The 27,743-nt window shown below is 32.6% G+C and overlaps 1 protein-coding gene across 1 annotated transcript; it reads left to right on the forward strand.

Annotated features, from left to right (window-relative positions):
* The first annotated feature begins 23,892 nt into the window (after positions 1-23,892).
* Positions 23,893-27,258, forward strand: LOC120191055 (transport inhibitor response 1-like protein). The gene is made up of 3 exons (XM_039194065.1): positions 23,893-24,860; positions 25,181-25,682; positions 25,762-27,258. The coding sequence occupies exons 1-3, from the start codon at positions 24,286-24,288 to the stop codon at positions 26,518-26,520; spliced, it is 1,836 nt and encodes a 611-aa protein (XP_039049996.1). The 5' UTR covers positions 23,893-24,285; the 3' UTR covers positions 26,521-27,258.
* Positions 27,259-27,743: the final 485 nt, after the last annotated feature.

Genomic DNA, 27,743 nt, shown 5'->3' on the forward strand with positions numbered 1-27,743 from the left:
CTGCTGGTCCAATGAGGCTATCATGGAAGGAGTGAATTAACAAATCATCAGAATTTAAATATCCTTCCATTTTTCTGCAAAATATTCTCAAATGGATTAGGGGACAACTGGTGCCATCATATTTCTCAAAATCAGGCATTTTGAATTCATGGGGAATAACCAAGTCTGGAACCAAGCTGAGCTCTCTTGCTTCTAATTCTTTGTGGTGGGCACTAACACTTTTCATATTTCTGATTGTTTCATCTGCCCTCTTGAATCTCTCATCATATTGTGAAATGAGGCTATTCTTTAAGTTCGAGTGGGATGCCCCAGGGTATGTTATCATTCTTGACTCTTCAATCTGATAGCATTGTTGCTCTTTAGCAGTTATCTCTTGTTTATCAGATGCCATCCCCTGAGTAATTTGATTTGATCCATCTTGTGATGCTTCTTTCCTTGTATCCTGAGGTAACCCTGTCAATTGTTCTGGCCACTGATCTTGTAGTTTTTCATAAGAAGACCTCTAAGGAATTATTTACATGTTTTTATAATTAATGATATAACAATACTTAAATAAATAAAAATACGATGTAAATGTGAAAATACATAAATGCAAAAATAAGAATGCAAACTGCGCAATACAAAGATGCAAATATAAAAATGAAAATATAAAAATGCAAATGCAAATGCAAACATAAAAAATGCAAATGTAATGAAAAAATACGAATGCAAAATGCAAATGCAACAAAAGGTGTTAATCAAGAGTGATCATCTTAGAACAGATTTCATTGAACAAAAAAGTTTCGGTGCATCAAACAAAACTTTTACATGTAGGGGATAACTTTCACTCCTAATTTCTCTATTTCTCTTAAAAGCCAAATTAACTTCCACTCATGTTCAGGTGTGGAGTTATCAATCTGCCTTAATTCTCTTATAAAGCCAGCTAAGTTCACTAGCTTATGAGCCACATTATTTGCTTGAGCAGCAGCTTCCTTCATGACATTGTCTTCTTCCTTCATGACATTGTCTTCTTCCTTCATCTTCTGTGTCAATTCTTGAAATTATAGACAATGTTGTTAATTTTTTCTTGTAAGAAAATCTTTATGTTCAAGAAGTTCTCATACAAAATCTCCATAATCATCTAAACATTTCTTCAATGTCTTGTTCTTGGTCTTAGTGACTTCTAATTCAACATCAATCTCATATCGATGAATCTGATATGATGCTTCCATGTTGGTCATAACACTATTTAACCTTTGATTTTCGTCTTGACATCTTTTCAATTCACTGACAGATGTATTGCGTCTTTCTTCTGTAACTCTTAAATCATGAGAAAACTTCTTGGCTCGTCCTTCATTTATGTTGCAGTTCTTTTTCAGTTTGGTGACACCTGTTATCCACTCTTCTGGGGTGTTTCCTATACCAACATTTTTAAAGGCTTGACTGATCTTTTGGAAATCTTCATGCATGGTTTCCATTTTTGTGCTCAAATTATCGTTTTCAATCTTTAAATGGCGTATTTGAGCCTCAGACCTCAGTAAATATTCTTCTTTCTGGGTGCCCCTATTGATGCTCTTACCTTTGACCACTTTTGGTATTAATCTAGCAGGACTTTCAGTTACCAAACTAGGTACATCATTTATCATAAACTGTAAAATTCTATGATCCAAAAGACTTTGGACTCGACTCTTGAAGGCAAGACAATTATCAATGGTATGTTCTTGAGCTCCGACATGATATTCACAATAAACGTTGATGTTATACCAATTCTGATACAGAGGTTGGAATGATTTTATGTAGTACGAAACCACTTCTCGCTCTTCAAGTAGCTTTTCATATAACTCTTTATATGATATAGGGATAACATCAAAATGAGATCCGCCTTTTGTCTGGGATTGAACCAGAGTTTTAGACGTCGGGAGCAAATTAAACTTCGATGATTTCAGATTGCATAATTTCATCTTATCTTTAGGAGCTTTTATAGTTGTCACTGTTTCCTTGGTATCTCCAGATAATTTGTGAATACGAATGATGATTGTCTGTAATTTCTCAAATTGGTTAGGATCAGAAGTCCATTGCATATATGAGATTGCAGATTTATCTTCATTGAGCTCTCTCTCTTTTTGTGCAGGAATCTCTTTTCCTTTGGCCAAATCAGATATTTTACCCATCATCTTAGATATCTGCTCTCTTATTTCTCGTATCTCCTTTTTCTCTTCAATGGGCATACTATCTTTGGGTGTATAGCTCTCCTCTATCTTCGGAGTTCCCTCGGGATGACATTCCATGGTTGCGCCATATTTTACTTGATCATAAAGCTTTTTGTCCATTTATGAATTCTTTCTAATTTGATGAACAATCTTTCAAATCAATACCTTTTGGTTATGACATGATCATGCAATGCAAACAAAAGAAATCAATATAAATAAGTTAGAGCAAAATAAAGTGTATGGGAAAAAATAAGAAAAAAATAAAATGGTTAGTATCAACTAATGGAAAGAAAAAATTTATATTTATCAAGGTATAAAAACCCTAACCTCATGCTTTCTAGTTCCATGCTTTGTTTGGAAAAATTAACCTAACTGCATGATTTCTAGTTCGCATGCATTTATTCAGGAAAAATAAAATAAAATAAATTAAAAGCTAGAGCTTATTTCTCCTTTGTGTACACCTACGGACAGGATTTCAGCATTGTCTTAAATTGGGTGAACTTCTAGGGTTTATTATATGCAGGGTTTTAGTTCTAGGAGTAAAGGCACTCGAATTGTCCTTGTTGGTACCCCTTAGGCTGCCAAACCCTTAATCCTAGTCCATCACAGACTTAAGCGGATTAAGTTCAATTCGAGGGGACACATTTCCCTATGCCTGACACGGAGAATAAATTCTCACGAAGACATAGAGCATATGAACCTCGAAAGCTACTTGCTAGGTCTGACACGGAGAATAAATTCTCACGAAAATGTCATTTTCACTCCCACTTAAAAAGGACAAGTTTGATTATAAAGCTTATGTTATGCAATGCAAGTGTTTGTGTGTAAGGAGAAATATTCATACAAAAATTGATCAAAAGCAATTAAATATAAACATAAATCTACAAGGAAAAAAATTGAAAGAAATCAAAAGAATCATAAATTAAATAAAATTAGATTCTCAATTTCTAACTTATAGAGACAATATATAATCGACTTAGGTTGACCAGAGTCCCCAGCAGAGTCGCCAAGCTGTCGTAACCAGTTTTCACCCGGGTACGAATTTTTTATTTGGCGGGAAAAATAATGTGGATAAATGTTTTTTATTGAAATGTTTTGGGAGTCGCCATCAACTTTTTGGGCCAGGTAGGTCGAATACCTAAAAATCATCTTTTAAAAAAGTTTTTAAGAAAACATCAGTTAAAAGATAAATTGGTCTGTGTTTAACCAAAAATTCATTTTTTTCATAAAAACAAGGGATTCGTAGTCGGTTACATTTGGGGAAGGATTAGCACCCCCACAACGCCCAAAATTGGTCCCTGTTGATTATAAATTGTCTCTAACAATAGAATTTAAGAATTAGAATATGAATTTAATTTATGATATTTTTATTTCAAATTTAATCTGATATTTCTAAGGAAATTTTTTTTAATATATATATATATATATAGGGTTTTGTAAATATAACATTTATTTATTTAAAAATATCAGAAAATGACATCTAGTTGCTTTAAGACTATCTTTTCTTTAATAATAATAAATAAATAAATATTAATAAGAATATAATAATATTCCTAAAAATAATAAAAATGAAGTATATATATATATATATATATATATATATATATTTATTTATAAGCTAAATATTTATTTATTTTTAAAATACCAGAATAGGACGTCTAGTTATTTTAAGACTACCCTTTCTTTAATTTTAAAAAATAAATAAATATTGAAAATGTGACAATTTTTCCTAAAAAATAATAAAATTAAATATATAATTTTTATAATATTTATTTATTTAAAATACCAGAATATGACATCTAGTTATATTAAGACTGTCATTTCTTAAAAAATAAATAAATATTATTATTTAAAAAAAATATATATATATATATATTTATATGACTAAGATAATAATAAAATAATAATGAAAGTTATAATTTATATATATATCAAAAAGTAATAATAAAATAATATTGCAAATAAATAATGATCAAAATAAAAGAAATTAAAATTATAAAATTAAAATGAAAAATATCAAACTATTAGGGATTAAAATGTAAAATATATAAATTAATGGCCTAATTCGAATTATTATAAAAATATAATTACTAATAGTGTAATTAACCCTTAATTATTAATCAGTGATTAAAATAAAAATTAATTAAATTATAAGGGACTAAATCAGTTATTCTACTTAAAATATATAAAAGCATGGTAGTGACTAAATTATAAAGTAATTAAAATTAAAAATCCGAATTAAAATGATCATAATTGGATTTAAGTGACTAAAATGCAAAATTACAAAACTACAGGTATTACGGAAAGGGTTTGCCTCTGCGCATAAATTACATATATAACCTTCCCCTAAAACGACGTCGTTTGGGAGGGGTATATAAACCCCTCATGGACGGCCCTAGGGGCCATCTTCTTTCATTTTTCTTTTTTTTTCACTCTCTCTAAAAGAGAGATGAAAATGTTATCCCATCTCTAACTTCCCTCACCAGATTCCGACCGACCACCGTTTTTTGGCGCCGATCGCCGCCGACGTCGACCAAATTTATACCCCAAAAGAAAACTCTCCCGACCCTCAACCTAAATCCGACCTTATTTACACCTAAAAGTCACTCGATAACTCCAGATCTACAATAAACCGAGAGCTTTACCTTTGGTTCCCTACGGTTTCCGTCGTCGTTTGAAATCTCCGATGGTGAGCTCATCTTCTTTTCCTCTTTGTTTTTCAAATGGTTGCTTGCTGGTTTTATTTTGCTCGTTGCTCTTCGTTTCTTGCTTTGTTTCTGTTCGGTGTTGATGGATGCTCGTGTCTGTGTTGTGTTGTGTTCTCTCGTTCTTTGTAGGTGGTGGTGGTTTTTATAGCCACCCCGGTGATGGCCTCAGACCAGTTGTAACACCCTCAACTCATATCCGACCCGGATACGAGTCCAGGATGTCATATTGACTAAACAAAACAATACTAAAAAAGCGATAAAACATTCAAACTTATTTTATTAAAATACAATAATATACATATATTAATACAAGTTTATCAAAATACTCAGAGCATACACAACTTAACCCTTTAGTTACATGCCAACATCCATTTACATAACAAAATGACATACTGATTAAGTTGCTTTTGATTTGATAGTTGCAGGAGTAATGTTGTCCAACTGCTTAACCTCGATCGTCTACTTTATAGGATCCTACGTGTGAAATATTAAGGAATTGCCAAAATGAGATGGGTTGCAATGATAAGATGTATGTAAACAATGCAATAACCATAACCATGTTTCTTACACATATAATAATATCAATATAATATTAAGGAATTGCCAAAATATCAATATCGATGACTCACACGCTAAGTCATCGACTTAGTGAGGCAATATAATAATATCAATAAAATATTAAGGAATTGCCAAAATGACAAGGGTTGCAATGATAAGATGTATGTAAACAATGCAATAACCATAACCATGTTTCTTACACATATACTTATCAAATTCACATTCATAAGTTCACCTTATTAAGTTCATTAGCCCATGGTACCATACTGAGAACCTAAGGTATGTGAGTATTGTGAGGTTGTGCACTATGCTGTCACCACAGCTCGTATAATTGCACCGAAGTGCCACGTAGAATTGCACCAGAGTGTCGCGTAGAATTGCACCATAGTTCCATATAATAATGTCCATAAGGACCACATATCATTCCTTAAGAATCATATACATATACTAGGGATCAAGTATGTGTCTCACAAGACTTCACACATGTTCCAAAGAATATATATAAATCTCGAAGGACCGCGTAGACCCTCTACGCTTGGCATACCAACTATACCTATAGTTCTCATCTACATAACATGGGCTTTCACAATTCACATAATTTGTATCACGTAGACATATTATTTTCATATCTTTATCACATAGACATATCATTTCCATACCTTTATCACATAACTCATATAACTTTTTTTTGCATATTTATGTCACATAATGCATATGGTATGAATTCATGTCATGTATCATAATATGAAATGCGATGTATCAAAATATTGAATCTAGACTTATCACAAGCCTAGAACTGAATAGAATACATATTCATGCTGTGCATATGCACTCACCTAGATTTCTTTGTCTTTCCCTCGATCAATCCTACTTGTCGGTTGTTCCATAACTCGTTTAGGCTCGATATTTTCTTATGCTAAAAAAAGGCCATTTTCATCTTTTAATGGAGGTATGCATCGATGCACTATACCATGCATCGATGCATAAATCCTATTCGATGTTTGTATTTAATGGGGTGCATCGATGCACTCTTTATGCATCGATGCGTCGATGGCATTCAATGTTTGTATTTTAAAAGAGTGCATCGATGCACTTCATGTGCATCGGTACACCTTGAATAATTTTTGGGGATTTATCCTTGATGCATCGGTGCACATTGAATGTGCATTGATGCACATTGCCCAGAAATGTTTTTTAAGCACTAAAAACTCTTCTTAATCTTCTCAACACTATATATCCCATCTTTTCATATCCCTAACTTGCCTACTCTTACTTAAACTAATTATTATCCATTTCATACCTCTAAAACTTAGAAATCCAATTCTCCATATAGAATTTCAGAATCTAACCCAAATTCCAACATGTTCTAATTTGAATTCTAACACCTCATACTTCTTAGTTAGCTTTATGACAAGTCAAATCCCACTTCTAATTGTTATTAGGAACTCTAATCCAAGATTTCACTTTTCTACTTCCTTTCTTTAATTCTTCATATACTCCTCATCTTATGGTTTTAAGATAATCTAAATTTTCCTTAAGCTTAGTTATCATCTAAGGATCAATAAGCAACCTTAAATTCATCAAGAATTTAATCAACAAGAAAACTCACCTTTAGCTTGGTCTCTCGATGGAGAAGAAGAAGTGAAGAAGAAGAGAAACCTGGAAACTTTTGTTCTCTTCCTTTGCCTTTCACGTGGATTTAAATATCCTCATCTAATATTTAATTATTTCCCCTATTAAAAGACTCCTTTACCCCTTTAGTTCCTCTTTCTTTGTTAATTAATCCTACACAAAACATTCCCATTAAATCTTTCAACTATTCAATTTATCTACTTTGGTCACTAAATTTTATAATTTCACAATTTGATCACTAACCGGTATGGAGGATTTTACAAATCTCCCACCCTTAAGAAAATTCGTCCTCGAATTTTCATTGTACGAACAGATGGGGATATTGAAGTCCCATATCTTCTTCACGTTCCCACGTGGCTTCTTCTACCTTGTGATTTCTCCAAAGAACCTTGACCAACGAAACTGTCTTACTCTTTGACTGTTTGACTTCATAAGCCAATATTCTCACTGGTTCTTCTTCATATGTCAGATCCGATTGGACTTCTACTTGTTCTGGTGCAACGATGTGAGAGGGATCAGACCTATATCTTCGTAACATGGACACATGGAAGACGTTATAGATCTTCTCCATTTCCGGTGGCAATGATAACTGATATGCCACGGGTCCTATCTTCTTAACAACTTCATATGGCCCAATGAATCTAGGACTTAACTTTCATTTCCGACCAAAACGTAATAATTTCTTCTAAGGAGATACTTTAAGGAAAACTTTATCTCCAACCTCGAATTCAATCTCTTTTCTATTAAGATCAGAATAGGACTTTTGCCGATCAGAGGCTACTTTGAGGTTATGCTGAATTTCTCGAACTTTATTTTCTACATCTTGAATTAAATCCGGACCAAGAACACTTCGATCTTTGAGTTTATACCAATTTAATGGAGTACGGCATTTCCTCCCATACAATGCCTCATATGGGGCCATCTTTATACTGGACTGAAAACTATTATTGTAAGCGAACTTTGCCAGCGGTAAATACTTTTCCCATGATCCTTTGAATTCCATTACGCATGCTCTCAACATATCTTCCAATATCTGAATAGTTCTCTCTGATTGCCCATCAGTCTGAGGATGAAAAGCCGTACTAAAGTTTAAACGAGTTCCCAACGCTCCATACAAAGATTTCCAGAATCTAGAAGTGAATCGAGGGTCTCGATCAGAGACTATGGAAATAGGCACTCCATGCAATCTAATAATTTCTCTAATATACAGCTCAACATACTTTTCCATAGAGAAATCTGTTCTAATCGGAAGAAAATGTGGTGACTTAGTTAATCGATCAACAATTACCCATATTGATTCTCTTTTGTTCGAAGTCAAGGGTAACCCCAAAACAAAATCCATTGTAACATTTTCCCATTTCCATTGAGGAATATAAAGCGGTTGAAATAATCCTGACGGAACTTGATGCTCAGCTTTGACTTGTTGACATATCAAACACTTAGACACAAATTCGGTGATGCTTTGTTTCATCCCTGGCCACCAAAATCGATCCTTCAAATCCATATACATCTTGGTTCCACCCGGGTGCATCGTTAATGGACTGTAATGAGCCTCTGTTAATATTTCTTTCTTCAGGTCTTCATTGTCGGGTATCACAATTCTTCCTTTACAATACAAATTTCCATCTGACTTAACCTCAAAGTCTTTAATCTCTTTGCTCTTTACTTGCTCAATTCTTTTCAAACACGTTTCATCTTTACTTTATAATTCTCCTATTCGTTCCAACCATGCTGGTTTAAGTTTTAACTCTGTACAAAGACTACCGTCTCCAGTTAAAGATAATCTTACATCCATAGCTCGTAATGCTGCAAACGTTTTCCTGCTTAAGGCATCTACTACCAAGTTAGCCTTTCCGGGATGATAATCAATTATCACATCATAATCTCTCAAAAATTCCACCCATCTCCTTTGTCTCAAATTAAGCTCTTTTTGAGTCATCAGGTATTTCAAGCTCTTATGATCCGTATACAAATAACATCATTCTCCATACAGATAATAACGCCAAATCTTGAGGGCGAACACCACTGTAGCCATTTCTAAATCATGGGTGGGGTAATTCTTTTCATGTGGTTTCAACTGCCTCGATGCATATGCTACCACCTTCCCTTCTTGCATTAATACACACCCCAACCCGTTATGGGACGCGTCACTGTATACTACAAAATTCTTGCCAGATTCCGGTTGAACCAATATAGGAGTTTTTGTCATAATTCTCTTTAAAGCTTCAAAACTTTCTTGACATTCAGAAGCCCAAAAGAACGGTACATTCTTTCTCATCATCTTCGTTAAAGGCAGCACTATCATTGAAAAATTCTTAACGAATCTTCGATAATAACCGGCAAGTCCCAGGAAACTCCGAACTTCAGATACATTCTTTGGAACTTCCCAGTCCATTATAGCTTTAACCTTCTGAGGGTCCACTCTAATCCCATCTTCCGAGATCACATGCCCCAAGAAAATTACTTCATTTAGCCAGAATTCACATTTGGACAATTTCGCATAAAGATTCTTATCCCTGAGAATTTGCAAAACTAGCCTTAGATGTGCGATGTGCTCTTCAATGGATTTCGAGTACACCAGTATGTCATCAATAAAGATAACAACAAACTGGTCCAAATAGGGCTGACAAATCCTGTTCATAAGATCTATGAAAACAGCAGGTGCATTCGTTACTCCGAATGGCATTACAATGAATTCATATGACCATATCTCGTTCTGAAAGCCGTCTTCGGAATATCTTTCTCCTGAATCTTCAATTGATGATAACCCAAACGTATATCGATCTTCGAAAATACTGAAGCTCCTTTTAGTTGATCAAACAAGTCATCAATGCGCGGAAGGGGATACTTGTTCTTGATGGTCACCTTATTAAGCTATTGATAATCAATACAGAGACGCATTGATCCATCCTTCTTCTTAACAAATAACAGCGGAGCTCCCCAAGGTGACACACTTGGTTGAATAAATCTTTTTTCTAACAACTCTTGCAATTGATTCTTTAACTCTTGCAATTCTTTCGGAGCCATTCGATAAGGTGTCATTGCAATTGGAGCGGTTCCTGGCATTAATTCAATTTGAAATTCTACCTCTCTATCTGGAGGTAATCTTGGCAACTCAGTCGGGAAAAGATCAGGGAATTCTCGAACTATTAAAATCCCATTCAATCCTTTTTGTTTAGCTCTTGAATCTATCACATTTGCAAGAAATCCTTGACATCCCTGTAGCAACAACTTCTTAGCTGACATTACTGCTATTACATTTGCTAAAGGGTTAAACCTTTCACTACTCACACTTATCTATGTTCCTCTTGGACTTTTCAGGGTTACCTTTTTCGATCTGCAATTAACATCTCCATAGTAACGGAACAACCAATCCATTCCCAGAATCACTTCAAACTCGTCAAAGGGTCATTCCATCAGATTAGCAGGGAATTCAATTTCCTGAATCTTTATGGGACACCCCTTATAGACTTTGTTCACCCGAGCACTATGGCCTAAAGAATTAGTTACTATAATCTCAGTACTCGTAGCTTCTAAAGCAATCCTTAATTCTTTTACTAACTTACTCGTAATGTAAGAATAATTAGAGCCTGAATCAATCAGTACCAATATTAATTTATCGTATAGTTGAAAAGTACCTGCTATAATATCAGGGTCATCACGGTCTTCACTTGTCTTTAGATTGTGCACCCGTGCGGTTGATCGAACTTCAGGTTGAGCAGAGGATTCAGACTGGTTCCTTTCTCTGCCCCTTCCTCGTCCTCTTTGTGAGGCAGAACCAAATCTTTCAGATGGTGCAGGCTCACCAACCATCAATGGACAATCCCGGATAAAATGTTCGGCATCTCCGTATCAAAAAAAAGTCCCAGCAGCCATCCGACAAGCCCTATGATGGTTTTTCCCACAATTCTGACACTGTCTCGCTTGACTCGGAGTAGATCTCCCAACACCAGATCCCACTACTGCGTCTGTCTAGGTCTTGCTTGACTTGCTCCCCTAGCAGATGATGCAACTGATTCTGATCTAGCTTGTGATCGAAATCTTGAGTCTCTTCCTCTTTTTTATGGTGCTGAGCTAGAAGAAGTACACGTTCTCTTTGATGTATGAACTCTAAAATCCCTAAATCTTTCATTCTGAGCTCTTTCAAGAGCCTTGGCACGATTGATCACCTCTTGGAACGAGGACAAATTCAATACTATCAGCATCTCTTTCAATCTAGGGCGTAAGCCCTCCACAAACCATTCACAAGCCTCTTTTTTAGTAGGCACAAGCTCGGATGCAAACCTACTCAGCTTGTTGAACTCACATTCATACTCATATACAGAGCGGTTCATCTGTTTCAAATTCAAAAACTCCTGCTTCATCTGTCGAATAAATTGATCTCCAATGTACTTGTTTTTAAATTCATCTAAGAACAAAGACCAAGTCAACCGGTCACTGGACATCCTCATGCTGAGGTTCGTCTACCATATCCTCGCCTGACCCCTCAGCAACGAGACAACTCCATCTAACTTCTCTACTTCAGAACAGTGGAGACCATCCAACATGATTTTCAAATCATTTAGCCAAAGATCCGCTGCAACCAGACCTTCCTCAGCTTTTCCCTTAAATTCGGGAGCTCCTAAACCTCTCAACTCTTTTACTACATTCATTCTTTGAGTTAGTGGAGTAGGAGGTTGAAGACGCGTCATAATAGCGTCTAACATTCTGAATAACGTATCCTGATCTTGCACAGGCACTCCTTGAGATGCCCGTTCTTCACCTTGCTTGGCCAGGGCAGGTGAATTACTACTTTCAGCAGGCCTATCTTCTCTCGCTTCACTTCGGGAGCTATTATGTCTGGACATCTAATAAGAATAAACACATTGTTCTATTAGCAAATCAACATACTCATACTATACCAGATCAGAAGTTATCACTATTTGTTGGTATGTATTCCATTTAAAGACTCTATAGACTCTGATTTATGCCTAGAATCGGCTAAACCATAGCTCTGATACCATTAAATGTAACACCCTCAACTCATATCCGACCCGGATACGAGTCCAGGATGTCACATTGACTAAACAAAACAATACTAAAAAAACTGATAAAACATTCGAACTTATTTTATTAAAATACAATAATATACATATATTAATACAAGTTTATCAAAATGCTCAGAGCATAACTTAACCCTTTAGTTACATGCCAACATTCATTTACATAACAAAATGACCTACTGATTAAGTTGCTTTTGATCTGATAGTTGCAGGAGTAATGTTGTCCAACTGCTTAACCTCGATCGTCTACTTTATCGGATCCTACGTGTGAAACACTCACACACTAATCGACTTAGTGAGGCAATATAATAATATCAATAAAATATTAAAGAATTGTTAAAATGAGATGGGTTGCAATGATAAGATGTATGTAAACAATGCAATAACCATAACTATGTTTCTTACACATATACTTATCAAATTCACATTCATAAGTTCACCTTATTAAGTTCATTAGCCCATTGTACCATACTGAGAACCTAAGGTATGTGAGTATTGTGAGGTTGTGCACTATGTTGTCACCACAGCTCGTATAATTGCACCAAAGTGCCACGTAGAATTGCACCGGAGTGCCGCGTAGAATTGTACCGTAGTGCCATATAATAATGTCCATAAGGACCACATATCATTCCTTAAGAATCATATACATATACTAGGGATCAAGTATGTGTCTCACAAGACTTCACACATGTTTCAAAGAATATATATATATCCCGAAGGACCTCGTAGACCCTCTACCCTTGGAATGCCAACTATACCTATAGTTCTCATCTACATAACATGGGCTTTCACATTCACATATTTGTATCACAGACATATTATTTTCATACCTTTCACTAGACATATCATTTCCATACCTTTATCACATAACTCATATAACTTTTTCTTGCATATTCATATCACCTCATATAACTTTTTCTTGCATATTCATATCACATAATGCATATGGTATGAATTCATGTCATGTATCATAATATGAAATGCGATCATGTATCAAAATATTGAATCTAGACTTCTTTGTCTTTCCCTCGATCAATCCTACTTGTCGATTGTTCCAGAACTCGTTTAGGCTCGATATCTACATAGTAATTCATTGATACTTATCAATATACTAATTAGTATATTGTAAACTATCATTTCTTATGCTAAAAGAAAAGCCATTTTCATCTTTTAATAGAGGTATGCATCGATGCACTACACCATGCATCGATGTATAAATCTTATTCGATGTTTGTATTTAATGGGGTGCATCGATGCACTCCTTATGCATCGATGCATCAATGGCATTCGATGTTTCTATTTTAAAAGAGTGCATCGATGCACTTCATGTGCATCGGTACACCTTGAACAATTCTGGGATTTATCCTTGATGCATCGGTGCACATTGAATGTGCATCGATGCACATTGCCCAGAAATGTCTTTTAAGCACTAAAAACTCTTATTAATTTTCTTAACACTTTATATATCTCCTCTTTTTATATCCCTAACTTGCATACTCTTACTTAAACTAATTATTATCCATTTCATACCTCTAAAACTTAGAAATCCAATTCTCTATATAGAATTTCAGAATCTAACCCAAATTCCAACATGTTCTAATTTGAATTCTAACACCTCATACTTCTTAGTTAGCTTATGACAGTCAAATTCCACTTCTATTCTTATTAGGAACTCTAATCCAAGATTTCACTTTTCTACTTCCTTCTTTATTCTTCATATACTCATCATCTTATGGTTTAAGATAATCTAAGCTTTCCTTAAGCTTAGTTATCATCTAAGGATCAATAAGCAACCTTAAATTCATCAGAATTTAATTAACAAGAAACTCACCTTTAGCTTGGTCTCTCGATGGAGAAGAAGAATGAGAAGAAGAAATCTGGAAACTTTGTTCTCTTCCTTTGCCTTCACGTGGATTTAATATCCTCATCTAATATTTATTATTTCCCCTATTAAAGACTCATTTACCCCTTAGTTCCTCCTTATTTGTTAATTGATCCTACACAAACATTCCCATTAAATCTTTCAACTATTCAATTTATCTACTTTGGTCACTAAATTTTATAATTTCACAATTTGATCACTAACCCGGTATGGAGGATGCTACACCAGTCACAAGGGCTCTTTTTCGGTGAGTCACCAAACTATGGTGGTGACTTACCATAGCCTTCAACATGGGCGGTTGGCGTGGTGTTTCTGGAGACTTTCAAGAGGTATCGTGGCAGTGTATTTTCGATTGTAATTGATTTATGTAATTTTTTTAACTATATTTTAACTATATTTTAACTAGTCGTAGTTAAACTTTCGATTAAAATGCTTAAGTTGTACGGACAATTGAGTTGAATCCTAAATTCCAAAATTCAAATTTTGATATAACAAATGGAACAAAGATGTAAATGACACTAAATTAAGAAAAGAAAATAAAAGAAATAGTAAACAATGTAAAGCTACTTTTGGAGTGATGGCAAGCTTTGGCAGGCCAGGGACGGTGGGGAAAGTGGAAGGAAGAGATGCGTTGAAAAGGTTGGTGTCGAAGATGAAGGTACCTTCTTCTTTGGCTGAAGAGGATAGCTAGTGCGACGACGATGATAAAATGATGATGAAACTGTCAAAAATTACACCGCACTTGACCCTTTTTCATCGTAGACAACGCGTCCACGGCAGCGGTGGAAGTATTTGGTTTGCTTTCTTTTTGAGATTCGAATCGCCTCAGAGTGCAATCCTCGAACCCGGTCGAGATTTTCTCAAATAACCTGAGAAGCTCCAGCTACCGCAGTCGACGAACCTGGATCTCGTAACCTTCCGCTCGAACGACGAACCATCCAATGGAGTAGCTTCATTAGTGGGACTATCATTGTCCTCTATCAACATAATGCCTGTTTTTCTCCTTTTGACGGCTTCACCATAGAACTATACGTGAGAAGACGAAATTGTTGGTTGCTACACCAAAATTTGTGTTGAAACTAAATTCATATTCAAAAGAGAGAAAATTATGTTTTGGGTCCTCATACTTTTAAAATATATTAAAATGAAAGATAAAATATACAGATGGTCCCCCGACTATAGGGTGTTGCTTTGTTGAGTCCACAGACTATTAAAAGTTATAATATATTCCCCCAACTATAAGACTTTGCTTTGTTGAGTCTCTCGACTATTAAAAATTTTAAAATGGTCATTCGACTATTCATATATTCTAAACTTGTCCTTCTTCATTTAAAACCTGGATGACAGTCTTAGTTGGAAGTTAACTTATTGACTGAGATATGATAGTTGTTTGAGATTTTTGGATCAAATTTTATCATATCACAATCAGCAGGTTAACGTCTAGCTCAAACTGTCATAAATTTGTAACAGAAAAGGATGAGTTTGGAACATATGAATAGTCAGGGGACTATTTTGTACCTTTTAATAGTCGGGGGACTTAACAAAATATTGTCTTATATTCAAGAGATAATTTCATAACTTTTAATAGTTGAGAAACTGAATAAAGCAATACCCTATAATCGATGTGCGACGTGCGACGTGCGACGTTGGTTGTACACCCATTCTTCATCAAGAATGTTCATCACTCAATTTTTATTATGAGCTGGAAGCATAAAATTTATGTTTATGTTGTGTGTCTGTTTGTTTGGCTTTAATTGATTTTCTGTAAAATGAATTACTGGAATTTGAATTATGGAAAATGAATTACATTTCTGAAAAACGTTTTTCGAAAAAATATTTAGGAAAAATATTTTCTAGGTTTCTATTACTTTTTGAAAACGTTTAAATCGATTTATTTCAATATTTAGAAAATAAAAATTATAAAATAAATTATGTTAAATTAATGATGTTATTTTTTTCTTTTAGAGATGAAATAAATTATTGAATTTGGAATGATATAATAATTCAATAAAATGACTTAAGATGTTTATTCTTTTTTATTTTTATAGAGAATTTTATTTTGAAATGTTTAATTAGGTAAAATTTATTTTAAAATTTACACTTATATAATTCTGTAATTATAATTTATAATGTTAAATAAAAATAAAAATAGAATTAAATTGTTTCAACTAAATTTATCTTACACAATTAAAAATATTGATAGTGAAATAGGTGAGGCCAAAGTGTATAGTATAAAATAGTGAATGGCATTGGAGTAAAGGACACGCCCATAATAAAAGAGTATGTCTGCCTTTGGGCCTTCCCCAGCATGGAATATTTATTTTGGGATCCCTCTTTAGGGTGCGTTTGATTCACGGAATGTAAGATTATCAATGAAAATAAAAGATTACCAGAGAATAAGATTACTGAGAATGTTGTATCTTGTGTTTGATTGGTTTAGTAGGAATGTAAGATTATCGTGTTTGGTTAAAGGAATAAAAGATTATTGGAATGTATATTTGATCAAATTGTCCTTATTATATATTTATTTTTTTAACAAGTTGGAAAATATTTATATATTTTCTTAAAAAAATTTAAATTCATAAAATTTATATAATTGTTTTACAAAATTAAAAATATAAAAAGGTTTAATAAAAGGGTAAAATTTTATTTAACCCCTGAACTTCATATAAAATTTTAATTATAGATTTTTTTTGTAAATCTAAAATAGTTTAAAGATAAATTTGTAATTTAACATTCATATAATTTTTATTATTCAATGACAGAAGAAGAATATTTTTGAAAGAAAAAAATTTAAGGGCATTTTAGTCTGTAATGACATTCCCGGTAATATACCCCAAAAATTCACTATTAATAATAAAACATTACCAGGAATGAGATTCACGGCCAACCAAACATGGGAATGTGGATTTCATTCCCATGAGAATCCCACATTCACATTCCCCGAAACAAACAACCCCTTACTATTTTTTTATTTAAGCAAAATAAAACGATGGAACAAACTTTTCTATTAATAACATGAACAAAAAGAAATTAACAAGATATTTAAAATTACCTTCATTGATTAACAATATCGAAAGAATCGGCACGAGCAATTAAAAAAATCAATAATTGACCAATTTTGAACTTTTAGGGACCAAATTGTAAAATCACAAATAAATTTTTAAAGAACGGTAAAAACATTAATTTTATTGAATTATTATATAATTGGACATTTATTCAAGAGTTTCAAAATAAACGAGGTTTAATGGCATGTGAAGTCCTTAAACTTTTTCAAAAAATCTCAATGTGATCCTTTGATTAACGATTTTTGTCATTGACAGTTACGAATCTGATGTATCATATCATGTGCTCAAGTGGCAGTCAACGATGCTGACGTGATAGCTTCCGATGGATGATGATGTGGCAAATGGTCTAAATTGTTTTTTTGTTGAGTTTGAGGATCAAAATTGATTTTTAGGGTAAACTACACAAATGATCATTAATATTTGAGTATATTTAGTTTTTTCCACTAACATTTCAAAACTAACGAATTGATCACTAACATTATCGATTTATAATAAATCGATCACTTGTCAATAATAACCGTTACCGAAGATAACAAAATACTGATAAACCATGTTGACTACACCAATCCTTTCTATACACATTTCTTGGTGTACTAAATAGATTGAATGGGTGGTCCTTAAACACTTGTAATTTCTATTTCAAGTTTGTATATATTTTCTAAAATTAAAAAGTTATTATTTGATTAAAGAAACCATGCATCGATTATTAAATTATTATTTAGTACATAAAATCACAAAACTAAAAACAAGTTCATTTCTGTTTATGAAACATAAGTATATATTCAAATAGTGCAGCGTTTAATCAAAACCAGAACTTTAGTTTAACCTAAATGTAGCCTCCTCAAACTTTCTCTATTTGACGCAATAAAATGATTGATATCTATAAAGGCTATAATAATCCATATCCATCTACCCCAGAAAAATATCATTTATTTATTTAAAAATATTGAATTCAATAGATATATTAAAAAATATGACTTTGATAATTGATTAAAATTATTAAAAAAATCACCAATAATCAGTTAGTTTAGTAGAATGAAGTATTAAAACTCTTAAGTAAAGTTAGGGTTCAAATCTTGAAGTTTGTGAATTGAGCAGATTGAGTTAGGAAGACGCATTTGCGTAAGTCAAGTATGGGAGCAGAGTAATTAGATCTTTCTGGATCTGGCTTGATGCAATGGAAGGAAAGGCACCTACATGCATTTATTCCATGCTTCTTGGTATTTACCTTGTTTATTGGTGCAATTGTTTGGTTAACAACAAAATCATGGAAAGATTACCTTTTTTTTAAAGCTTTATTACACATTTCTTTAAATTGTATCATTTTTTAAAAATAAGTATTAAATTATTTTTTATCGAATCAAATATCTATATGTAGGATATATGAGGTTTTATTATATTAATTCATAGTGTTTTATCTTTTTTTGGCTTAATATAAAAATAAGTGTTTAAATTATATTTTTTAAACAAATGTGATGTTTTGTTTGATTAAGGATAAAAATTTATTTGTAAAAAAAGGATAAAAATTTCTCATGTAAATTATATACATTGTGAGTATATACGAAACCACCATATGCGTGGGGGTTCCTCTATTTTTTTGGGTTTCTATTCAAAATATTTTTTTATTTAAATTGAGGTTTATTTTAGATATGTTATTTTATTATGCTGTAATAATTATTTTTAATTATGTATAGTTTCATTTTTTTAATCTATTTATATAATTTATGTTATGTTGACTCCGATTTTTTTTATCTTTATAATTTTCAAATATATATATTATTTTTGTTTTTTCATTTATTTCCATTTCAAAAAATATATTCAAATCCACTCTTTATAAATGCATTTTTCATATAATATTTTGTTTATTTTATAATTATAATTTTCAAAGATATCGATTTGATGGCAAAAATTATCTATCCTGATTCCCGAGTAATTCACTAATAGAAACATAATCTTTTAAAATTGAGTGACGAAAATATGATTTTACTAATAATATAATGATCGTGGATGAAATTTACCCTTATGTTTTCTATGTTTTCCGAAAATGAAGCCATGACCCAAAAGATGGAAGAATGTTGCAACATTTATAGTCAAATTAAGATGTCGAAATTAACCAATACAATTATAGTGGAAACCCTATTTTCTTTTAGGCAATTTTGCATTTTTTAAAGAAAAATATTGATAATGATTAAATATTACCTAACAAATGAGAAGAAAAAAAATGAAAGAATAAAGGACAATGAAAAAAAAAAGATTAGGCCCAAAGATTTTATGAACAACAAATGATGCTAACCTCATCAAACACCCAAAAAATATTTTTTTGACTAATTGATGGCTAATTGTTTGGAGTTTTATAAAAATATTTTATTAATTTTGTATTATAAATACCACTTTTTTTTATTAGGCTAAAGGTGAGTATTCTCAATTATTTCATAATGATCGCTCGTTATTCTTGCAGTTATCGGTGTTCAAACTGTTTGATTTCTACGAATAATAATGATTTCTTTAACCATTGAGATAAATTGGTTCGTGCTATAAATATCACTTAAATTGATGCATATTGGTTACCGTTTTCATTCGTATATTAAAAATGGATTTATAAAAATATTTTTATTGTATAATTTATTTATATACGACATAAAATAGTTTGAATATATGTATATATTTGAATAAAAGTTAAATTTAAAACTATTGTATTATACATATATCACCAAAACTCCCATTTATTAGATTTATGTTACTATTAATTTGTAGAGTAAAGCACATAAATGGTCCATTGATTATAAGATATCACTTTGTTGAGTCATCGAATATGAAAAGTTATAAAATAGTCCCTTAACTATAGGATATTACTTTATTGAGTCTTCTAACTATTAAAAATTATAAAATGGTCATCCGCCTATATATATATGCTCCAAACTCGTCATTTTCTGTTAAAAAATTAACTACCGTATGAGCTGAACGTTAATCTACTGACTGTGATGTGATAGTATTTTGAGATTCTAAGATTAGATTTTATCACATCTCAGTTAGCAAGTTAACGTTCAGTTCAGATTGTTATCAATTTTTTAAGAAAATGATGGGTTTAGAATATTTGAATAGTCATATGATTATTTTGTAACTTTTAATAGTCAGGGTTTTATTTGTATACTTTACCCAAATTTGTATCATTAAGTTTTAAAAACAATTTGTTATAAAGAAAATAAATATGCTTCTTCGCTAGATAACAAGAAAGGGAAAGGGAAATGCCGGCAAGTGATGAACACGCGGTTCTGGTGCACGTGGAGAGGGGGAAAAACACTGCCACGTACGCGCTGTCAGCCCTTGCCTCTCCATCTAGCGGTTCTCTTAGGTAGTGTTTTTTTTTAGAGATAAAAGATACGTAGTCTGCGGACTACATCTGCAGGTATCTACAGTAGAAAAAGTTGACTAAAAGTCTGTAAGAAAAATACTATTTTTTTAACGTCTGCAGACTGCTAAAATAAACTGATTTTTTAAACTATACTCAAATAACCATTTTTGTTATTAATTTTTTAAAAATTATAAAATACCATTAAATTTAATGAATTATTACAAAATAGTCACTATAATATTGTAATAAATTATAAAAGTTCGATAATATAATAATTATTTTATAGTATTTAGATAAATTTATTAATAATTTTATAATATTTTAATAAATTTAATAAGTATTTTATAATTTTTTAAACTTTATTGACGAAAATGATCATTTGTATATAACTCAACAATATCTAATATACTTTATTTGAAAAAATATATTAAATAAATATTATACCAATTTTATTATTATAAATAATTACATCTACATACTATTAGATTTTGGCTTTAATATTATATATCATTTTAAAAATTATTATTAAATCAGTCGATAATGAAATCAATTTGATTTTAATTCAATATGTTTGTTTCAGTTTAAGTAATTGTTAAAAAAATTATATTTTAATTCTCAATTATTATCGATTCACAAATATATCAATACTCGATTTTATAATATCATCTAAATCATCTTAATTTATTCGAGTAGTACAATTCAATTCTAGTAACATCAAAAAATATATATAATATATACTCCATATAATATACATCAATTAGTATTTTTCTATTTAGAAAAAATATATTATTTGTTATTTATTTATTTATTTTGTATAAAGGGACTTTCGTACTTTACCAGAATTAAATGATAAGAATCAGATTTTTCAATAGTTTGAATATTTTTTTATTAAAACGTTTATTTTATCTTTTAATGCTAATAATTGTATGTCCCTGTGATTTTTTAAGTTTTATATAAAAAATTTTTTACTAAGTTTAATTGTATAATATTTTTTACTAAGTTTAATATTTTTTTCCAAATAAAGTATATTAGATATCGTTGAGTTATATACAAATAATCATTTTCGTCAATAAAATTTTAAAAATTATAAAATACTTATTAAATTTATTAAAAGATTATAAAATTATTAAAATTTATCTAAATACTATAAAATAATTATTATTTTATCGAACTTTTATAATTTATTACAACGTTATAGTGACTATTTTGTAATAATTCATTAAATTTAATGACATTTTATATTTTTTTATAAAATTAATAGCAAAAATGGTTCTTTGAAATGGTTCTTTGAAGTGGTTAGAAAAGTTTTGAAGACATAAGTTCAAGTCTGCGCCAAGAAGATGATGTGCAGACGTTAGAAGAGCTTCTGTCTTCTAAAAAACAAACGGACTGCGAAACCCAATGTATGCGCGTGGTCTGCGCGACGCAGACATAAGAGCTTTGAAGATCTTAAACAGTGAAAACAAACACCACCTTAATAACAATGTTCTTCGATTTTAATTAAATTATTTTTTTCAATTAATTGATCAGTTAATTTTATGTATTATATAATTTTAATTATAGGTATTAATAATTACTGATTTTTTAAACTTTAATTATGTTAAGTTGATTCAAAATTGATTATTTAACTAATTAATCGATTAACTGAAAATATTAAATATTATATATATTAATACTACTTAACTTAAACCTAATTTATTCGGTTTAATAATTTGATTATATATTAAATATATGAGTATATATTAACTAAAAATATTAAATATATTATATATTAATCCAACTAATCGATTAAACACTCCTACCCTTTAAGGTACTTTTGGTTTACGGAATGTAAGATTATCGCCGAGAATAAGATTATCGGCGGGAATAAGATTACTGAGAATGTTGTATTTTGTTCGTTTAGTAGGAATTTAAGATTACAATGTTTAGTTAAAGGAATAAAAGATTATCGGAATGTATATTTTATCAAATTGTCCTTATTATATTTTTGTTTTTTTAACAAGTTGAATTCTACAATAATTTTACTATAATTAATTTATATATTTTCTTTAAAAAATTTAAATTCATAAAATTTATATAATTTTTTACAAAATTGAAAAGATAACAGATTTAATGAAAGGGTAAAATTTTATTTTAACCCCTAAACTTCATATAAAATTCTAATTATGGACTTTTTTATAAATCTAAAATAGTTTAAAGATAAATTTATAATTTAACATTCGTAGAATTTTTTTTATTCAACTACAGAAGAATGATAGTTTTGAGAAATTTTTTTAAGGCATTTTAGTCTAAAACGCTATAAATGTAACAATACCTAAGGGAAATGGAATAATTACATTTTCGGTAATATACCTTTAAAAACCACTGTTATGAATAAATTATTATCGAATGTTGAAAATGTTTGTCAACCAAACAAGGGAATGACATTCCATTCTCATGACAATGTGAGATACCCTGAACCAAATGCCCCCTTATATGGCAATGAAGCTAGCAACTGTTTTCGGCTTTGCGATTCTTAGAGCCAGAGAGATAAAGATATAATGATAAAATCAGTCCTTCACGTTTCTTATAAAGACAAAATAACCCCTATAAAATAAATACACCCATTGCCTTGTATCTACTAAAAAACATTATAAGAGATAAAATAAAATTTAATATTTGCACTTAAACATTTTTATTCATATTAATTTTTTAATTTAGTATTTTTAAATTTAATCCCTAATGTAAATTTTAACGCACATTTTACTCCCAATTTCAGAGGCTAGATTTCATATGAATAGTAATAAGATGTAAATGAGCTGAGTCGAACTTGAATCAAAAAATATAAAACTGAGCTTGACTCGATTTGAAAACTTACAAGCTTAAAATTATCAAGTTCAACTCGAATTCAAAATAAAAAATTAAAGTTTGATTCGAGCTCGAAAAAATTTAAACTCAAATATTCTTAAACTTAATTCTATTGAAGCTCAAATTTATGCATGAATATGAATCTTAAGTGCATGGAACTTTTATATTGTATTAAAAATAATATATAAATATTAATATTATTAATAATTTAATTTAAACAATCTAAAATTTTAATATATTATTTTTTTTGCATTACTCGCGAGCTTTTGAGTTGAGTATCAACTAGCTCGCATCGACTCGTTAAGAATTTAAGTCGAGTTTAAACTTGAGCCAAGATTATTTGATTTGAGAGTTGATAAATTTTGACCGAATCAATCTCAAATAACTTGTGAACTACCTCATCTCGTTTACAAGCATAAATAGTAACGCAAGCACCAACTATAGAATTGAAAAAAAATGGAAAAGAAAAATAGAAGAGGTGATTTACAAATAAAATGAAAGACCAAGGGTTGTCTCCAACAAAAACCCAAACTAATTCTTACAAATTGGCAAAATAAATAATTACTAACCAGCAGTTACTGCTGTCTAAAATCAACAATTATTTTAATTAAAAAAATAAGAGATAAAAAAAAGACACAATCTTGTAAGAAAATAAAAACCCCAAATAATGGAGGATAAGTGTGGAGAGACATTGGATATTGCAGATGAAACAGAGAGAGAAAGAGGCATGCTAATCCCATTGTTCAGAAGAAAGATAAAGAACACCCCAAAAGAAAATACTTTAAAATAATATTAGTCTAGTATTTTCATTTGCTGCTTTCCTTTACATTGAATCCATGTTCCCATTATCTATTAAGCTCAAATCTCAATCTCATCACTCAACCCAAAGAAAGAGAAAAGCAAAACAGAGTAAGGGAAGATTGTCTTTAAGATTATAAGGCAGCGCGTGTTCTCCAAAATCTCCTTCTTTCGCTAGTCTGTCGTGTGAGACAACAGAGCGGAACAGAATGTCTGAGGACGACGAGAGGCAGCAGTGTCCGCCGTCGGATCTTGAGTTCGTTTCCAACAAGGCGCGGAACTGCAACGCCACTGGATCTGGTTCAGGTCACCCGGAGCTCCAGTCGGTGTACCTGGACCAGGTTCTGGAAAACGTGTTGGAGAACGTGCTCCACTTCCTGACGTCGAAGCGGGACCGAAACGCCGCTTCATTGGTTTGCAAGTCCTGGTACCGGGTCGAGGCGCTGACACGATCCGAGCTATTCATTGGGAACTGCTATGCGGTTTCGCCGGCTCGGGCCACGGCCAGATTCGCCAGGGTGAGGGCTCTTCACCTGAAAGGGAAGCCCAGGTTCGCGGACTTTAACCTGATGCCGCCTGATTGGGGGGCGCACTTCAATCCCTGGGCTCTGGCGATGGCCAAGGCTTACCCTTGGCTGGAAAAAGTTAATCTAAAGCGCATGTCCGTGACTGATGATGATCTGGCAACACTGGCCGAGTTGTTTCTAGGGTTTAAGGAGCTCGTCCTCGTTTGCTGTGATGGGTTTGGAACTAGTGGCCTTGCTATTTTCGTTAACAAGTGCAGGTATTATTCTTTGTCGTTGATAACACTTATTATTTACTAATAACTACCTGATTAGATCTGTTTTTGTGTTAAAGAGTAATGGTTATTGGTTTATTTAGTATGGAGTTGAGAAAATTTTGTCGCTGTATTAACATATTTTTGATCTGTTCGTTGTGTTTATAGATTGAATGTTTTAAGATCTGTTTATGGTGTTCCTTGATCTGGGTATGAACTGGGATGTGAAAATGTTTTGAATTTATGGAATGTGTCCTATAAATGGATGATAGGAGAGTTTGAGGGTAGGGTATGGGTAGTTGATTGGTGTGTTTCTATAATTGCAGACAGCTTAAGGTGCTTGATCTGATCGAATCCGAGGTTTCAGATGACGAGTCAGATTGGATATCCTGTTTTCCTGAGGGTGAATCGCATCTTGAGTCCTTGATTTTTGATTGTGTGGAATGCCATATAAATTTCGAGGCATTGGAAAGGCTGGTGGCTAGGTCTCCTTTGCTTAAGAAGCTTAGATTAAATCGATATGTTTCAATTGGGCAGCTATATCACCTGATGATTCGAGCTCCACAGCTCACACACCTTGGGACAGGGTCCTTTAGCCCTTCAGAGATTGCAGGGCAAGGTGATCAAGAACCAGATTATGTGAATGCTTTTGCTGCCTGCAAATCCTTAGTTTGTCTCTCTGGGTTTAGAGAAATAATTCCGGATTATCTGCCTGCAATATACATTGTTTGTGCAAATCTAACATCTCTGAATTTCAGCTATGCTAACATCACTGCAGAACAGCTTAAACCAATTATAAGCAAGTGCCACAAGCTCCAGGTTTTCTGGGTAAGACATCAATATTTTATTCTCTAAGATTTTTGAAGAAATGAGGTCTTTGAAGTTGACCTTAGCTTTCATTGTGCAGGTTCTTGATTCAATATGTGATGAAGGACTTCAAGCAGTGGCTGCGACATGCAAGGAATTACGTGAGCTTCGGGTTTTTCCTGTTGATGCTCGAGAGGATAGTGATGGACCTGTTTCTGAAGTTGGTCTCCAAGCTATTTCGGAAGGCTGCCGGAAATTGCAATCTATTCTTTATTTTTGCCAGCGGATGACTAATACAGCTGTGATAGCAATGTCCAAGAACTGTCCAGATCTTGTTGTTTTCCGGCTATGCATAATGGGACGCCACAGGGCTGATCATGTGACTGGAGAACCCATGGATGATGGTTTTGGTGCCATTGTCATGAACTGCAAGAAGCTCACTCGCCTTGCTGTATCCGGATTACTGACGGATAAAGCTTTTGACTACATTGGACGGCATGGGAAATTGGTACGCACATTGTCGGTGGCTTTTTCTGGAGACAGTGACATGGCCCTTAAATATGTGCTTGAGGGCTGTCCACAATTGCAGAAGCTTGAGATTAGAGATAGCCCATTTGGAGATGCAGCTCTGCGTTCCGGTTTGCATCACTACTACAGCATGAGGTTCCTTTGGATGTCCTCATGTAGGCTAACTCGCCATGGTTGCCAGGAGATTGCTCGTGCTATGCCTCGCCTAGTAGTTGAAGTGATTAGGTCTGCTGATGAGGAGGAGATGGATGATGCTGTTGAAATATTATACATGTATCGGTCTCTTGTAGGGCCAAGAACTGATACACCGAAATTCGTCACCATCTTGTAGGTAAACACAGTCCAGGAAGCTGTTTCAAGTGTTCTCATGATAGATAAAGAAACAAGTTTAATCTGTTTCACGGGGAATATAAATATTGCAGACATCTTTTAGATAACCCCCTGTGGATTTCAGTAAACCCAGCCAAGCAAAGTTGAGTAAACGACTTCTGTTTCAGGCTTGGGTTGTTACGGCTTCATTGAAATCAGATCCCCTGGGGAGGGAGAACTTTCAGTTTTGCATAGGTTCTTTTCAAGGACTTTGGATGAGGGGACTATTGATTGAACAGGATGTCTTTGTATGTTATCAGACCATCGGATGTTGTTCTAGCAGTACTCATTTAAATTTTATGTTTATTTTTGTTTTCGTATTCACTTCAATAATTGAAGTTAGTGAAAAGAGAAGGTAGGAGGGGATTATTGAACTATTATATGGAGGGACAATGGTGTTTCGGGCCAGATCACCTTGACTTTTGATGTAGAGATGATCGAAGAAATTGGAGATTTGAAGCAGCCAAGAAGTATTTATCCGCTCTCTAAAAGAAAGTCCACTCATTTGGATTGAAACTGTAGTTTAAGCTATAGCTTAGTGAGACTTAAAATCCCAGGCTTGCACTCCTCTTTGCTTCTTTCTTTCTTTTTCGCTTTGTTTCATATTTGTTGTGGCAGCACATGACTGTTGAATTTGTTATTGTTAGCAATGTGAGAAGGGTATGGTGCATGGAACTATGGACCATGATACATTAGCAAAGACTGTTGCTTTTTGTTTTTATAATATATATATATATATAATTTTGCTCATTTCTCCCTCTAGAATGTGGAATGATTAATTGACAGGAAGGGTCATTAGTTGTGTGGAAAGTGTTGTATAAGTACACATTGCAGGTCCCTCCCCACTATACGGGGTTCCATGTTCCATCCCATTTCTTAAGAAAGGATTGATTGATGGATGTGTGGTGGATGGTCGTCATAATTTCTCACTAATCCAAGAAATTTTTATCAACGGTGTTGGGAGCAGTCTATCTTTTCTGCTAGCTTTGTGTTTGATTTTCCGATATCAAGGGGTTGGACCAATTATTTTGATGGTTAGTATGGAAAATCTATCGCCATGGCAGCTAGGAAGGTAAAAGAACAGTAAAGTTTATGGTCGATGTGGGATCTGACGCTGCAATTGAATAAGTGATGGGGAAGCAAAGCTTTTGGCTCTCCCTCTACTGTTTCAGTGGCCATTTCCAA

This window comes from Hibiscus syriacus, unplaced genomic scaffold (assembly GCF_006381635.1).
Source record: "Hibiscus syriacus cultivar Baekdansim isolate YM2019G1 unplaced genomic scaffold, ASM638163v2 tig00116964_pilon, whole genome shotgun sequence".
NCBI classification, from domain to species: Eukaryota; Viridiplantae; Streptophyta; class Magnoliopsida; order Malvales; family Malvaceae; genus Hibiscus; species Hibiscus syriacus.

Coding starts and splice junctions, on each gene's coding strand:
- LOC120191055 (XM_039194065.1), top strand. CDS start 24,286: ATGTCTGAGGACGACGAGAGGCAGCAGTGTCCGCCGTCGGATCTTGAG. Junction 24,861..25,180: donor ATTTTCGTTAACAAGTGCAG/GTATTATTCTTT, acceptor CTATAATTGCAG/ACAGCTTAAGGTGCTTGATC. Junction 25,683..25,761: donor ACAAGCTCCAGGTTTTCTGG/GTAAGACATCAA, acceptor TTCATTGTGCAG/GTTCTTGATTCAATATGTGA.